This window comes from Talpa occidentalis, unplaced genomic scaffold (genome assembly GCF_014898055.3).
Source record: "Talpa occidentalis isolate TD23 unplaced genomic scaffold, MPIMG_talOcc4v2.1 talOcc4.12, whole genome shotgun sequence".
NCBI classification, from domain to species: Eukaryota; Metazoa; Chordata; class Mammalia; order Eulipotyphla; family Talpidae; genus Talpa; species Talpa occidentalis.
The window spans coordinates 69,156,817-69,172,027 of record NW_023601212.1 but is presented as its reverse complement, the minus strand read 5'-3'; the positions used below and the strand labels follow the sequence as shown (position 1 = coordinate 69,172,027).

The following is a 15,211-nucleotide window of genomic DNA, read 5'->3' as shown; positions in this document are numbered from 1 at the left end:
TGAACCTCTTTGATCTCCTGTCATTCAAGGAAGGACCAGATCCGGGTTTTTCCTGACACCTTTGCCAGGAATTCTATTGGTGTCTTGAGCTCCTCATTGTGTTGCATTCATATACCAGGGAGTTTTCTGGAATCAGAAGTGGTTTGAAATGAAATGGATAGAAAAATGAAAAATGGGTTTGAACTAGGGAAGTTATGGCAGATATTCGGGTATAGAAAGAAGGAAGTGTCAGCAGGCTTACTTTAGGGTATGAGGTTGAATATATGTGGGCACCCTAAAGTAAACCCCACTCTTTTCTGAAGGTATCAGCTCTCATTTGTGCCTCTAAGCCAGTTCTCAACAGGGGGAGCTACTGCCCTCTAGGGTATGTTTTGAAAATTCATGGGGGGGCTAGCGGCAGGAGAGTTTAGAGTCTAGGAGATAACCACGCTAGGCATGCTTAAATGACCTGGACAGTGCTTCACAAAATAGACTTGTCCCACAGCCCACATACTTTTGAAAGTCCATGGGTGCAAATGTAGGTTATTAACCTCTTATTATCTAAAGGCACTCAGAACCCAACTCCATTTTATACATAAGTACAAAGCTTTTTTGTACCATTTTAAATATTGAATTTCCCAGAAATGCAACTACTATGTTCAGAACTTTACCAAGAGTTGCAAACCATTTCAGAAACCCAAGCCCTCGGCAGTGCTGGCACTATTTGGGCCATGATACCTATCCATGCCCCCCATTTGCACCTGTGGCATTGCCACCATGGGTATTGGCTCAAGATTCTGCTACATGATACGCTTCCAGCCATCACGCCTGAACATTATGCATTAAAATACCAGCACTTCATTGTAAACTAGTATTTTGTTTCACCTCTATAACAGAGTATCATATTTATTTTTTGAATTATGTATATGCGTTATATTACATATGAATATCATTTTAGGATAATTAAGGGGACCCTGAACCTGAGGGGCTAGGGACTATTGCCCTAAGCCTCTGGAAATCCACATTCAGTACTAGCCTGGAAAATCAGGAATCTGACTTTCTCCTACCTTTTTTTTTTGCCATCGTTTTCTTTCTAAAATTGGTCCCCAAAACTTACTGCCATACTTTCTTACTGTGGGCTGAACACTCAGAGAGGGTCTGCAAGATAGAGAGTGGGGCCTCTGCTGGGAGTACACTTACTGCCTAGGAAAGAAAGCCCTTGCAGAACAAAAAGATGGCATCTGTGTTGTGGATTGCAAATGTGGAGCAGATGGTGATGGACCACTGGACAGTGAGTGAGGCCCTGCTCCCTGAGTGTATGTTGGGGGAGAGGTTCTCCCTTCCTTTAGCAGAACAGAATAAAGAAGAGCAGGAGCCAGCATGGATGGAGCTTCTACTCGATGCCAAGTACTTAGTGACTTGGTACACACATATTATCAATTTTTTCTTTTAAATGACCCATATAAAATAAATATTAACTTCTTAGCTTAATAAACTCAACATTCTGCAGTTGGCAATATGTCCTAGGTCACACAGAGTTGCAGTATGAATTTAAACCAGGTTGTGTTTGCTCTCTGTTCTAGATCTTGCCAAAAAGAGGAGTGAGTTCTTCTCTAGACCTTTCCTATTTTTTTGTTCTTTTAAGAAAGTCAGAGGTTCTGTTTAATATTTATTTTACACCTAAAGCAATATAAACATTCATATACTACACAACCAACCAACCTTCTACCTCTCTCTCTCTCTCTCTCTTTCTTCCCCTCCTCCTCTCTCTACCTCTCTCTCTCTCTCTCCATCTGCTCAGTTCCACAGCCCCTACTGTTGTGGGGGAAGCACACACATTTGGCTTTGCCCACAATTGGGTGACTGCCTCCTAAGGAGAAAGTGTTCTGATCTTTTCTATTTTCTGAACAACAATAACGAGAGAGGAAATCCAAGGAACACTCCACTGTCTTAGTGGTGCTCTACTCAATGGACAGGACACACTGCTCTTCAGCAGCAATTTCTCACAAGAACATTGCAGCATTGCATGTTTTCTGTCCTCTGGGAAGGAACTATAATATGGACTTCAGAAAAACTTCTCCCCTCCCCAGTTTTATTGAGTTATAATCAACATAGGACATTGTGTAAATTTAAGGTCTACAACACATTGATATGATACATATCAGTATGCTGATATGATTACCGCCATAGTAGTAGCTACCACCTTCATCCCATCACATAGTTACAATTTCTTTTTTTGTTATGAGAACATTTAAGATCTACTCTCTTAGCAACATTCATGCATATGATATAGTATTATTGGCTATAACCATCATGCTATGTATTAGACCCCTGTCTAATAAGGTAAAAAACTAAGCTCCCACTCCTGACCCAGCAGGAAGGTTTGGAGGCTGGAATAGATAAGGGAATGGATAAGGCTGCCTTAGGGACAAGGCCATAAAACCGGCCATCACAACCAGAAGAACCAGCCCAGCTCCAGGAATGCAGAAGCAGAGGCCAGAACAAATTTTGTGTCAAAGGCCAGTACCAGAGACCAGACATCCCAATTGATAACTAGTGCAAACTGGCACCCTAAGTTAGAAAGCCCACAAAAACTGAATATAAATGAGAGCCTCAAATCCTCCTTAGCAGGCAGATGTCACCTGCTGCTCCCTTAGCAGTGTAATTCAATAAATTCACCTCTTCTGTTCTATTCTGTTCTGTTCAATAAATCCACTCTGTCTCTGGTGAATTCTTTCATCCCCGCATCTCTGGCCTCACCCTGATCTTCACCCCACAAATGACCCTGATTCATGGTCAGTTGCTAATGGTCTGGCTGGCTGAAACAGGATTGGAAGCTTGGTGACAACTGGGGGTTGAAGCATGTTGTTACAGGTGGCGCCCCCTGGAGGGTGGCGGCTGAGGATCGCTAGCCCACTTCTGTTTCAACTAGTCCAAGACCAAGAAGCAAGTGTAGCTTCTTCATGTCTCCCTGCTCCATGTGTTTCCTCTAGGTCTCCTTGCTCTCCGTCATTCTTCCTTCCTTCATCCAGTCTCCTCTCCAGTTTCTCATCCTCCCTGCTCAGCTCCACCCTTCTTTGAGTGAGGGAACCTGGAAACTCTCCTTTTCCTGAAGACCACCCTGTTACAGGAAGTCTGGGGAAGAGCTATGTGAATGGCACTCTGAGAATGGACTCAGACAGTGAATATCCACCAAAGGCCTCATTACCTGTCTGCCCCATGCTTGCCCAACAGTCCCTTGAAAGAAGTGGTCATGGCAGTCTTGGAAGGTATGTGTGAGCTCAACAACATGGACTTCTTATCAAGGCTGATCTGATTAATAAATACTGCTGGGTGCTTAATACATAAACAACTGGACAAGCACTGAACCCCTTATATGCACTTTTCTTTGGGGGACCAGCCAGCCACTTGATGACAGGTTAATGACATTGGATCTCTTTCATCGCAGGGATTGGGCAGAAGAGGGGCTAAGAGGGTGGAGGGGATAGATTTATCCTCACTGGAACAGACACATTCTGGACACAAATTTGTCTCCCTTGCTCATAATGTTTCTGGATTGACTTCCTAAAGACTCACAGTAATAATTAAAAGATAGGGCCTCCCCGGTTGCAAAGCTGCCCGCAGCCTCTGCAGTGCTGGTTCCATCCCCGGCTGCTCCCCGGCCACCGGAGGAGGGTCCCGCATGGCGTGCAGACCTCTCCTGCTGCCTGCTGCTCCCCTCAGCAGTGTACTTAGGTCCTTCTGCCTGCTCTGCTCCCTGCTCTGGCTCTGGTGAATTCTCTCACCCTCCCGCGCTTCTGACTGTACCCAGTGCTTATATGTATAAATAAATAAATAAATAAATCTTAAAAAAAAAAATTAAAAGATAATACTCTGAAAGAATAAAGTTTTGTCCTATAAGATACAACATATGATTAAAATTAGAGACCATGAGGCATTGCCTTCTCCATAGCCAGAATATATGGATTTAGGAGTCAGGGGATAGAAGAAGGGGTGGCTCACTCACTATTGCACCTAATAATCCATTCACAGAAATTTTGTTTCCCAGCAACTTCGAGCCTGCTGATTTGAGAGCTTAATCCTCAAAGGGAGAAAGCTTCTACCAGCTAACACAAAAATAGTTCCATTGCTTTGGAAGACGAGATTGTCACCCAGCCATTTGGGGTTCTATAGCACACTGAGCCAAGTTGCAAAAAAAAAAAACAGGTAAGTTGGCTGGCTGGTGTTATTGATTCTGATAATCTAGGAGAAACTGGGCGACTGCTACACAATGGGAGCAAGGATGGTTATTTCTGGAAGCCAGGGGATTCTCCAGGGACACTACTTAGTACTTTCATACCTAGCAGTGAAGGTTAATGGGAAAATATCAGAACAAACAACAACTAAAAAGGCAGGACAGCTGAGAGCCTGGATGTGGAATCAGAAATAGACATTTGGGTCACTCTGGTTGAGGGCAGGTGAAATATGGACGCAGTTCATAGATATTAATTATGTCTTCTTAGCCACTTCCAGAAGTGGATTTTCCTATTTACTTGTTCTAGCTATGTGTTTGTCTAAGTTAACCAGTCATCTCTACCCTTCTCATTTTTATTTTGTTATACAAGTTGTTGGGATTCCATCATTAGATAACAGACTATTCAGTGGGCTATGACCAAATTTGTGAAGTAACTAAAATAGCCAACATGAATATGCTGACGATTGCCTTATGTGAAGAGTTATGAAAAGCCATGTGTGTGGTCTGACTCCCTTTCCCAACTCACTCCCCCACATATGTGTTTTGTGCAGGATAGCAAGTTAATATATTAAGTGGTCAGACAGGGAAGGGGATGAGAGGAGTGAGAAAGTAAGCTAGGTGTGAAGGGGAAACAATACTCATTTCCAGATGCTTGTTGCCCTGTGATAATCAAATGTGTTTTTTTTTTTTTTTTTAAGATTTATTTATTTATTTATACAAGCACTGGGGACAGCCAGAAGTGCGGGAGGGTGAGAGAATTCACCAGAGCCAGAGGGGAGAGCAGAACAGGCAGACTGACAAAGGACAATGCTGAGGGGAGCAGCGCGCGGGCGCCATGTGGGACCCTTGACCAGCAGCCAGGGATCGAACCAGCGCTGCAGAAGCTGAGGGCAGCTTCACAACCCAGCGCTCAACCTCTGCACCACCAGGGGAGACCCTCAAATGTGGTTTTAATGTGATTAGATACATATACATTGAGCGGGACAAACAAAACAATGTGTCTCTCAGGTTTTTAAATTTTTGTCTTAAAATTTAAATTTAAATTTTTGTCTTAAAATGTGTTTTTTTTAAAGATTTATTTATTTATTTATACAATCACTGGGTACAGTCAGAAGCGCGGGAAGGTGAGAGAATTCACCAGAGCCAGAGGGGAGAGCAGAGCAGGCAGACTGACAAAGGACACTGCTGAGGGGAGCAGCAGGCAGCAGGAGAGGTCTGCGCACCATGTGGGACCCTCACCTGGTGGCAGGGGATCGAACCACTGCTGCAGAGGCTGTGGGCAGCTTCCCAGCCCAGTGCTCAACCACTGCACCACCAGGGGAGGCCCCTCAAATGTGGTTTTAATGTGATTAGACACATGTACATTGAGCGGGACAAACAAAATAATGTGTCTTTCCGGTTTTTAAATTTTTGTCTTAAAATTAATTCTTGCATTACTTGAACAGGTAAGTGAAAACCCAGGAGAGTAGGTTTCAAGAGAAACCTTTATCAAAAAAATGGAAGTAGTCAGTAATGTTATGGACTTAAATGTGAACACTGGATTTGGCAAAATGGACATAGCTAATGCCTTTGACAGGAACAGTTTCAGTGGAGTGGTAGAGACAGAGGGAGTGGAGGGGGTTGAAGGAATTATTCCCTGGACTTATTCAAGGAATTTTGCTATAAAGGGAAGCAAAGGGCCTCCCTCATGGCGCAAGGGGTTAAGACGCAACCTATGAAGCTATCAGCAGCCACTGCAGCCCGAGTTTGATCCTCGGCCAGGGAGCTACCTACAGGGCACAGCAGACCTCTCCTGTCTCGCCCGCTGCTCCCCTGTATTTCAGTCAGTCTGCCTGTTCTGCTCCTCACTCTGTCTCTGGTGAATCCTCTCACCCCTTGCATCTCTGGCCTGTGTCCCAGTTCTTGTATGCATAAATAAATAAATCTTTAAAAAAATAAAAAAGGGAAGCAGAGAAATGGAACAGTAGTTGGAGAGGGGAATATGGGAGATATCGGAATGTGTTACATGTAGGAAAATACTTCATCTTTCTCCATGACTATTAATTGTCTCTGAGTTTTGTTTGTAATATATGTTGCCATTAAAGAGACTCAATATTTGTATACTTCTGCTATGATTTCTGGATTTCCAGTCTTGATTAAAGACATTCACCATTTGGAGAATAAACAAAATTCTTATTTCCTTCTAATATTTGTATTTCTTTTGCATCTAGATTTTACTTTTTATCCGTTGTGAGACAAAGGTCTTACTTTGTTTTCTTCCAGACATAAAAGTCAATTGTACCAATATCTTTTTTTTTTTTTTTTTTTTAAAGATTTATTTTTATTTATTTATACAAGCACTGGGTATAGTCAGAAGCGCGGGAGGGCGAGAGAATTCACCAGAGCCAGAGCGGGGAACAGAGCAGGCAGAAGGACCAAAGTACACTGCTGAGGGGAGCAGCGGGCGGCAGGAGAGGTCTGCGCACCATGTGGGACCCTCCTCCCGGTGGCCGGGGAGCAGCTGGGAATCGAACCAGTGCTGCAGAGGCTGCAGCAGCTTCGCAACCCAACGCACAACCACTGCGCCACCGGGGAGGCCCAAGTACCAATATCTTTTATAAAAGAATCCATTCATTAACCACTGAACAGGAGTGTTGTTTTTAAACCACAGTATTTTTACAATGTAAATGTTCCCACACTTAATTTGCATGTTTCTGAACTCTGTATACTATTCCACTCATAAGGTATCTTAAACTTTATTTAGTTGTAACTAAACTTCCTCTCCCACCCAAAATCTATATAGATTGTATTAACTCCTATTTTCCAATTTTTTTATGTGACAAAACACACTTAACATAAAATGACTACCTTAATCCTTTTTAATTTTATAGTTTATTGATATTAAATACATTCATAGTGTTGTGCAACCATCACCATTATCCATCTCCACAACTCTTCATCTTGTAAATCTTATGCCTATTAAAAAAATCCTTTCCTGGGTCCTCCCTGCTGGCACAAGTGGTTAAGATGCAACCCAAGAAACTATCCACAGCCACTGCAGCATGAGTTCAATCCTTAGCAGTCAGGGAACAACCCACATGGCTCAGCAGACCTCTCCTGTCTCGCCCCCTACTCCCTTCAGCAGTGTATTTCTCAGTCTGCCTGTCCTGTTCCTCACTCTGTCTCTGGTGAATCCTCTCACCCCTCCCACCTCTGGCCTGTACCCCAGTTCTTCTATGCATAAATAAATCTTTAAAAAAATATATCCCTTTCCCCAGCTCCTGGTAAACACACTACTTTGCAGCTTTATAATTTTTTACTACTCTAAGTACCTCATAAGTGGAATAATACACTACCTTTTCTGTGACTAGCTTATTTCACCTAGCATGATGTCATCAAATTTCATCCTTGTTGTATCATGTGTCAGAATTTTCTTCCTTTTAAAGGCTGAGTAATATTCCATTGTATGCATAGACCACATTTTGCTTATCCATTTACTTACCGATGTAAGTTGGGCTGCATTCACATTTTAGCTGTTGTGAATAATGATGCAATGAACATGGTTGTGCAAATATTTCTTCAAGACCCTACTTTCAATTCTTTTGGGTATATACCCAGAAGTAGAACAGCTAGATCATATGGTAAGTTCATGTTTAACTTGTTGTGGAACTACCACTGTTTTCCACAGTAGCCATATCATTTTACATTCCTACCAACAATTCATGAGGGTTCAGGTTTCTCTGCATTCTCATTTATAATTTTTATTTTCTGCTTAAACAAATATATATATATATATAAGCTATGCTAATGAGGGTAAATGGTATCTATCTCATGGTTTTGATTTGCATTTACCTAATAGAATCTATTAATTTTTATATTAAAATGAATTTGGGCTAATTTGCTTTTTTAAAAAAAGTAGTAGACTTTTGAAGAAGAAGACCCCTTGAAATAAATGGAAGAACTCTGGCTTTTTGGCAAAGCTGGTGCTAAAAAATCTATCTTTAACCTCTTAACAAAGTGAAGAAGTGATTGTGTGAATCTCTTTTTTTCTTTTTGCCATCAGTGTTCCCCCCAGGGGAAAATAATACATATATATTTTTCCACAATCATTCCAGGATAGTAATGGTGCACCTAAATTACTGCACCAAAAAAACAAGTGGATGAGCTATTAATAGTGTACTTAAAACAGCATACCAACAAAACAAAATTGTGTGTGCATGAGTTTCTAGAGGTGACTGGGATTTGTGCTAGTTTATAAAGTATAATCCTTTAGGCAAGATCTAGTAACACTTTAAAGGCCTGAACCTCAATATCTCAGTTGTAAATCAATATATAGATTACAAAGTTTTCCATACACAGGACCTCATTTGACTCTCACAACAACCCTGGGAATTAAGCAGGGCCAGGGGATTTAGTACCATTATCTGTGTTGTTTACAAACATGGAACTAAATCAGCTAACTAGTAAAGTCAGCTAACTAGTAAAGTAACAGGTCACACCATACAATTATAAAGGATTAGCCAGTTGCTGAGCTATTTTAAGAATTCAGATCTGGATGAAGAGGGGAGTGTGTGTTTTTACCTATATAAATGCTTAGCCTGACAGCCTGGTAGTATAAGCCAACTGGGTATTTGTTGAATGTATGAATCTGTCTTGTGAGTGTGTTTCAGAGTTCTTTCCACTGTTCCTATACCATAAAACCAAACTTTTAACAACTGAAACTAGTTGATGAGGAGGGGGATCCAGGGAGGGTGAGGAATGTGATAAAGGGCAGGGATTATTCCCAAGAGAATGAGGAAATTGGAGACAGCAGCTTCTGGAAATGTCAGTGTTTATTAAACATTTAGGGATATTTGGGGGTTTGAGAAGAAATATACAGAATGTAGAAAAATCCTAAGAATCCTCTGTGGCTGGGAATGCAGCCTCTTCCCTTCCCCCTCTTTCTCATTTGTTTTTCCTGTTTGGTTGTTTAAAAGTCATTTCTTAGGGCTCACTGCCCCCTCCTCAACCCCCCTGTCTTGTGAGGACCCATTCTTTCCCTCTCTCCTTCCCTGTGACCTCGAGTCTCAGGACAGTGCTCTGAAGTGGTGAGGGGGCACCAATCCTGCAGCTGAGGTTTGAGGATCAGGGTCCCCTCTTCCTGAGCTGGCTGTCTGAGAAGGACTCAATTGGGGTGGGGGGAATTGCAAAAACCACATGACGTCATTGGTACTCAGTCATGGGGAGAGGGCAGAGCAAAGGCACAGGTAAACAAATAGAGTGGATTAAAAATAAAAAATAACCACCAAACCTAAATAAACCCTGAAGGAGAGTCTGCTCTGGGTGACCAGGGTGTTAGCTAAGGGGGTGGGGGGTGGGGCGTAGGGGCGTGGAGGGGTTGGGGGGTGTGGTTGGGGGGTAGGGTAGAAAATGTTGCTGGATGACCTGATGGAGGGGAGGGATTGAAAAAGTGGGAAAAGCCAGAGGACAGGGTGGGTGGCAGCAGGAGATGGGAAAGCCGGGTGACCTGGGTTGTGGCAGGGGGTATCAAGGTCCCTTTCTTCTCAGTGCCAGAGGGACAGGCACCAAACACACAGTCCTTGGGGCCAGTGATGGGTAGGATCCGGCCCTGGGCTTCCAGAAAGCCTGGGGGGAGGGGAGGGCGAGGGAGGGAGCATAGCAGGTGGGAGGGGTTTGAGTTTTGGAATGAAACTTACATCTCAAAGGGAGGCGTGGGCAGGGCAGGGCTGGGGGCTAGGGCGGAAAGCACCTAGACAGGTGATAAGAGGGGCCTAGGTCCCCCTGCTCTAGTAGGGCCTAGGGGAGGGGCGGCGATCACTTGTCAGAGTCCAGGCCTATCATGTTCTTGAGGGCGTTCTTGAGGCTGGTTTTGCTGGGGGACTTGACAGCTGGTCGGAGCTCCGAGCTCTGCTCATCCTTTCGTAGCTCCATCTCGATGACCACCACCCGAGAGCCCTTGGAGGACTCCGCCGCGGACTCCCGACCCCCCGCCCGGCCCGCTAACCGCTATTTCTTATCCTTGCGAGAATCCCCCAGCCCTTTCTTCTTCTCACTGGCAGCTTTGGTGCTTCTGCTGTGGTCCAGCATGGCATACAGCACTGGTGTCTGCGGCAAGAGGACACGCATCATCCACCCCACCGTCAGCGCTGCCCGGCTGCCCCTCTCCCCCGCCTCAGCTTGTGCGGGTCTGAGTCCGGCTCACCTGCCGGCCACGTTTGGAGTCCTTTGCAGACTTGTGCAACTTCCCCTTCTCCATGGCGCTGCAGAGAAAGGGGTGCTGGGTTTGGCTGTGCCCCAGCGCCTGTCACAGTGGGCACAGTGCCCCTTCTCTTGAACCCTCTCAGCCCGCGGGAGTGGCCTCTGGAGCGATGGAAGGGGAGTCAGGCTTGCCCTTACCTAAGCCTCCTCTGCAGGGCCGCTTGCCTGCGCAGCCAGCAGTACCGGATCAGGTAGTAAAGCAGCAGCAGCAGCAGCACCAGCCCCAAGACACCTCCGATCACGGCTCCCAGCACCACCCCATACCTCGTGGGCACTAGGAGAGGGAAAGATCTTCACTGAATGAGCAGGAACATGCACCTTTGGTCCCAAGCCACCACACCCTAAAGTTGGGGGTTGCAGGGCTCCCAGTCAAGGTATCTCCTGCCCACCTTCCCAGAGCCAGAAGGGCTCCAGCGTCCTGCCTCTCCCCACAGTCTCTCAGTTCTCCCTGGTCCCCTCCCTGTTCTGCCTCCCAGGCCCTGCCCCCATCTCCTCTCACACCTTTTTCAAAGACATAGAGCGTGACCTGGGAGGTCTTGCCCACTATGTCGGGTGGATTTTTGACATCACAGGTGAATGTGCCGTTGTCACTGTAGTCCAGGTTGTGTATGATAATGGAGCCATCCTTCCAGCGAGGGTCGCCTACCCACTGGATGCGCTCTTTGAAGCTTCCCACCTCGTCGATGTAGGGCTGTCCCTTGGCATAGTGGAAGATCTGTGAAGAATGAGGGGAAGCATGGAGCTCTAGGCTTGGAGTGAGTGAGGGGTCTGGAATTGGAGAGGGTGGTGCTGGGGAGGGGGACAGTTTAGAAAAGTCCTATCAGGAGAAAAAGATTGCCATTTACCTTACCAAAATTGAGGTGATGGCTTATAAAGGATTTCCCCTCCTTAACCCCTCCTCTTTTCGTTCTTGAAAAGTACCAGGATTGCCCTAGGTACTCACCGAGATAGCATCACGGCCCCCTTCGGGCTGGTAACGCCAGGTGAAGGAGATGTCATCTGAGACCCACTCACTGGACCAGAAGGAGCAGTGCAAGGTCACCCGGGAACCCACAGCACCATGGACTTCCCGATCCGTGTAAACCACGATGGCCTGGGCCGGGGAGAGCACTGCAGCAGAGAGGGGGATCAGATGCACACATGAGCCCAAGGCAGAGACAGAAAGTGAGAGCAATGGGAAGGCAAGGCTTGTGTCAAAATTCAATGCAAATATGGGATGGAAATGACCAATTCTAAGCCTGAATCTTTCTGGACTAAAATGAACAAAAAATGCTTTGTTGTTCAAGTTCTTCTGTCTGATAAAGGAAATGAAAGCAACAGTAACAGTCCTCTCTTGAGAACTTCCAGAAGTTGGATTCAGTCACACCTTCCCTTTGGGTCAGTATCTAACCATCCCTTAGGCACAGGCTTAAAGATTTTTAAAAAATTTTTATAGATTACACAGATCATACATATAGCATTCTTATACACTATTTAAGCAACAGTGATAAAACTAAAGTCTCTGTTGTTCCTTCCCAGATTAAGCATTGTTATCAGTTTAATGTGTAACGTTCTCTCATGTATCCAATCTCATATTAATGTAATAAATTCAAGTTATTATAAGAAATAGTTTTTGTTTTTTTGAGCTTTCTACATATATTGCATTATATTTTAGTGTTTTGCATACAAAAGAAAGAATATATGTATCTGGTGGGGATTTCCATTTGAATCATAGTAATCTATCTGACTTTTTACAGCTGTGTAGTATTTCAAATTTCTTGCAGAAAAAAAAAGAAAGAATATAGGTCTCCCTTCCTGGCCTAATTGTTCTCCCTGCTGAGTCCCTGATTGACTGACCGCTGACTCTTGACTGGGAGGTCAGGAATGGAAGGTCCTTATACTTCTCTCAGGGAAGCTGTAAAGAGCAAGATTCCCAAGCCTAGAGGACTCTGCATGTGAGCCCTCTGTGCTTTGACCCTCCTCACTCTCCTTTTGGCCATTCTGGCCTGGTGCCACTCCCAAGACTCACCCACACATGAAAGGCCATTCCAGGGAGACTATGTGTGTGGGCTGGTCCTGGTGGGGGCCACTGTAGACCCCTTTGTTCTACAGGATGGTGAGGAGGCAATTGAACAACAAAGACCCATTGTCTGACCAACCTTGGTCCTCATGAAACTCACCCTTCCCTACTCCATAGTCCCAGGTCTCTACCTCAGTGCAAAATCATTGACTCACCTCCTGGCACTTCAGCCTTAAAGCTTTCTTGGGAATCCCAAATGTAATCAGGAAGGTTATTCACTGGACCCCACTTCTATCCCTCCTATTCTATTCTCCACCACTGCCCTGCAGCACTGCTCAATGGTTCTATGAGTAGGACCAATGTCAAGACAGAACTCTATTTCCCCATTTATACTCCAAGATTTACCATTTCCCTTACCATACCATTCCCCAGCTCCCTCGTCTTAACTTTTTCCCACAATAGTCTACTATCGCCCAGATGAGTCTAGCTTGTAGGTTTAGGTCTTAAGGAGCTAACACAGAGAAACTTGAACATTTTGACCAGTCCCCCACCACTATTTGCCTACTGCTCAACCATTGCAGGAGGCTACAGGGAGGTTCAGAGATAGGAAAGATCCACACAAATAACCCTGCTTTGACATGCTCTTGTTCACTTAATATCTACCATGGGGTAAGGAGGAGCTGGTCAACTTATGATGAGAGAGAGCTTTCCATAGACAAGGTCCTAGAATTTCATAGAATCTCCCTTATACCCCATTTGCCCACTGAAATAGATAATGGTGCCACAGAGAGAAACTGAGGCACCAAGAGACAAAGGATGTGAAGCATTGGGACCATAAACATTGGATTCCTTCCTTAGAACCCATTACCTGACTTTTCTCATTGGGGACACTAAGGTCAGGTATCTCCTGCACTACTAGAGGAGGAATGGGGACTAGAATCTCCAAAGATTCCTTACCTTGATCCGACTTGATTCCTTCCAGGCCCTCAGCATAGTCCTGGGGGTATTTTACTGGTTTCAACTGGGGTCTAGTCTACTCAGGAAAGCTGTGAACACTCTCTTTTGCCTTCTCCGTTCACAGAATACCTTTAATGCCTCCCTCCAAACAATTTTTTTCTCTGAATATAATCTTATCTTCCTGCTTTGATTGCAGTGAGAAATGCAGCAAAGGCAGTGGGAAGGTTGCTGAGAGATAGCCTAAGCCCCAGTCTCCCAGACTTACCCAAAGAGAAGAGCAGCACAGCCAGGATAGGGCTGGGTCTGGATGAAGGAGCCCCAGGAGCCATAGCTGGGGCAGGGGCCAGGACCCAAAGCAGCTGTGGGACTGGGAGAGTGGGGGATAAGGAACTGAGCGGGGGTTCCTGGAACCCGCTTAAAATCCCCCAGGGCCCCAGTCTGAGGGGGCTGTCCTGAGCCAGTAACCAATTGCTGCTTGGCATGTGCAGTTGAGAGGTGGTGGGGAGGGGGGCAGAGTGCAGGAAGCAGAAGGGGCATTGTGTCTTCTGGGTGGAGGGGTGGGGGGACACATACCACCCCAGACATAGAAGACTTTGTGTCTGCTTGCCTCCCCCTGCCCTAGGCTGGAATGTTGGGGAGGGAATGAGAAAGAGGGACAGAAAAGGGACACAAACACACTTCTCTGAGTGTGAATCCTAGGGCCTGAATCCTAAGAGCAAGGGATACCTCTCTTGTCTCCCTGCCTGAGTGGGGCTTTCCCAAAGCCCTAGGAGCTAGAGACAAGTCTCCCCAGGGAACTTGGATATCCCTTCATATTTTGACCACCGTGGAATGCATTCCAGTTCTCTTGAGATGACCAGGTCCCTTGGGGTCTTTTTAAAAAATTTTTCTTCACCTCTTCCTGCATCCTGGTGAGTCCTCCCAGATAGCTTTTCTCCACTGGAAAATACCCAGGGAAGGATCCCCCTACTTTCCCTCATTGTCAGGAGCTCCTCAATGCCTGCTTCATGCTGCAGTTTAAGCCCATTTCAATTTAGAACAATCCAACAAAATTGTATTGTGTGCCAGCTACATGTAAAGTATGGGTATGCGGATAATAGAAGAGGATATTAAAAATTAAGTCCCTCCTTTGAGGAATTCAGAATCTGGTTTGGGGAGACAAAGGTGGGGTTAAGTTAAATATGGGAGTTCATCATAAACTCCATAGGTCAAATCATCATCAAGAAATGTCTACAGGATTTTGCAGTCAATATTTATTCCTAATCCCCACCTCTTCAGCTTTTATCTACCCATTCCTTTCCCCTATACCTCTTTCAAGGGGTTGCTACTTTCTTTCTTGTATTTACTTATTTACTGATCCAACTAAGGCTTTAAGCTTACAAATCTGTATCTTTAAATCCTCTAAAGTTCTCTCACTTACTGACAGAAAGTTGATACACATATGTTAAATGAAATTATTTAGTTAGTGAAAGAGGCATGCATTGATTTGCTAATGTGAAGTCCTAGATGGCTAATGTAGGATCAAAGACTAAAAGTTCAATAGTAGAGAACTGTATTTTAATATAACAACTTTCTAATTATTACCTTGTTCACTAAAGGAAACTTGCTTTTTTGATTAACCATTGTCGAACTGGTGTTAGAGCCTGATCTTCAAAATCAGGGTCAGCAATGTTGCAGATTTTTCCACTGGGTAGATCATGGGATTGGAGACCTTCTATTATTCCTCCAATACAAGTCTGTGAAAGTGCTTTCTTTGTCAAGCATTATAGAAATGCAAAATAGTATTTTTATTTGATGCATAAATA

At 44.7% G+C, this 15,211-nt stretch overlaps 1 protein-coding gene across 1 annotated transcript; it reads right to left on the bottom strand.

Annotated features, from left to right (window-relative positions):
• Positions 1 to 9,928: 9,928 nt before the first annotated feature.
• Positions 9,929 to 13,792, bottom strand: MPZ (myelin protein zero). The gene is made up of 6 exons (XM_037504452.1): positions 13,672 to 13,792; positions 11,394 to 11,560; positions 10,952 to 11,165; positions 10,589 to 10,724; positions 10,395 to 10,452; positions 9,929 to 10,297 (listed from the first exon to the last, which is right to left on the bottom strand). Exons 1-6 carry the CDS (start codon positions 13,733 to 13,735, stop codon positions 10,199 to 10,201), a joined length of 738 nt encoding a protein of 245 aa, XP_037360349.1. The 5' UTR covers positions 13,736 to 13,792; the 3' UTR covers positions 9,929 to 10,198.
• Positions 13,793 to 15,211: the final 1,419 nt, after the last annotated feature.

Excerpts from the sequence above, each read along its gene's own strand:
- MPZ (XM_037504452.1), bottom strand. The coding sequence starts at position 13,735 with ATGGCTCCTGGGGCTCCTTCATCCAGACCCAGCCCTATCCTGGCTGTG. Across the intron at positions 10,453-10,588 it reads GCCCTGCAGAGGAGGCTTAG|CGCCATGGAGAAGGGGAAGT; the intron begins GTAAGGGCAAGC and ends CTTTCTCTGCAG. Across the intron at positions 10,298-10,394 it reads ACTCCAAACGTGGCCGGCAG|ACACCAGTGCTGTATGCCAT; the intron begins GTGAGCCGGACT and ends CTCTTGCCGCAG.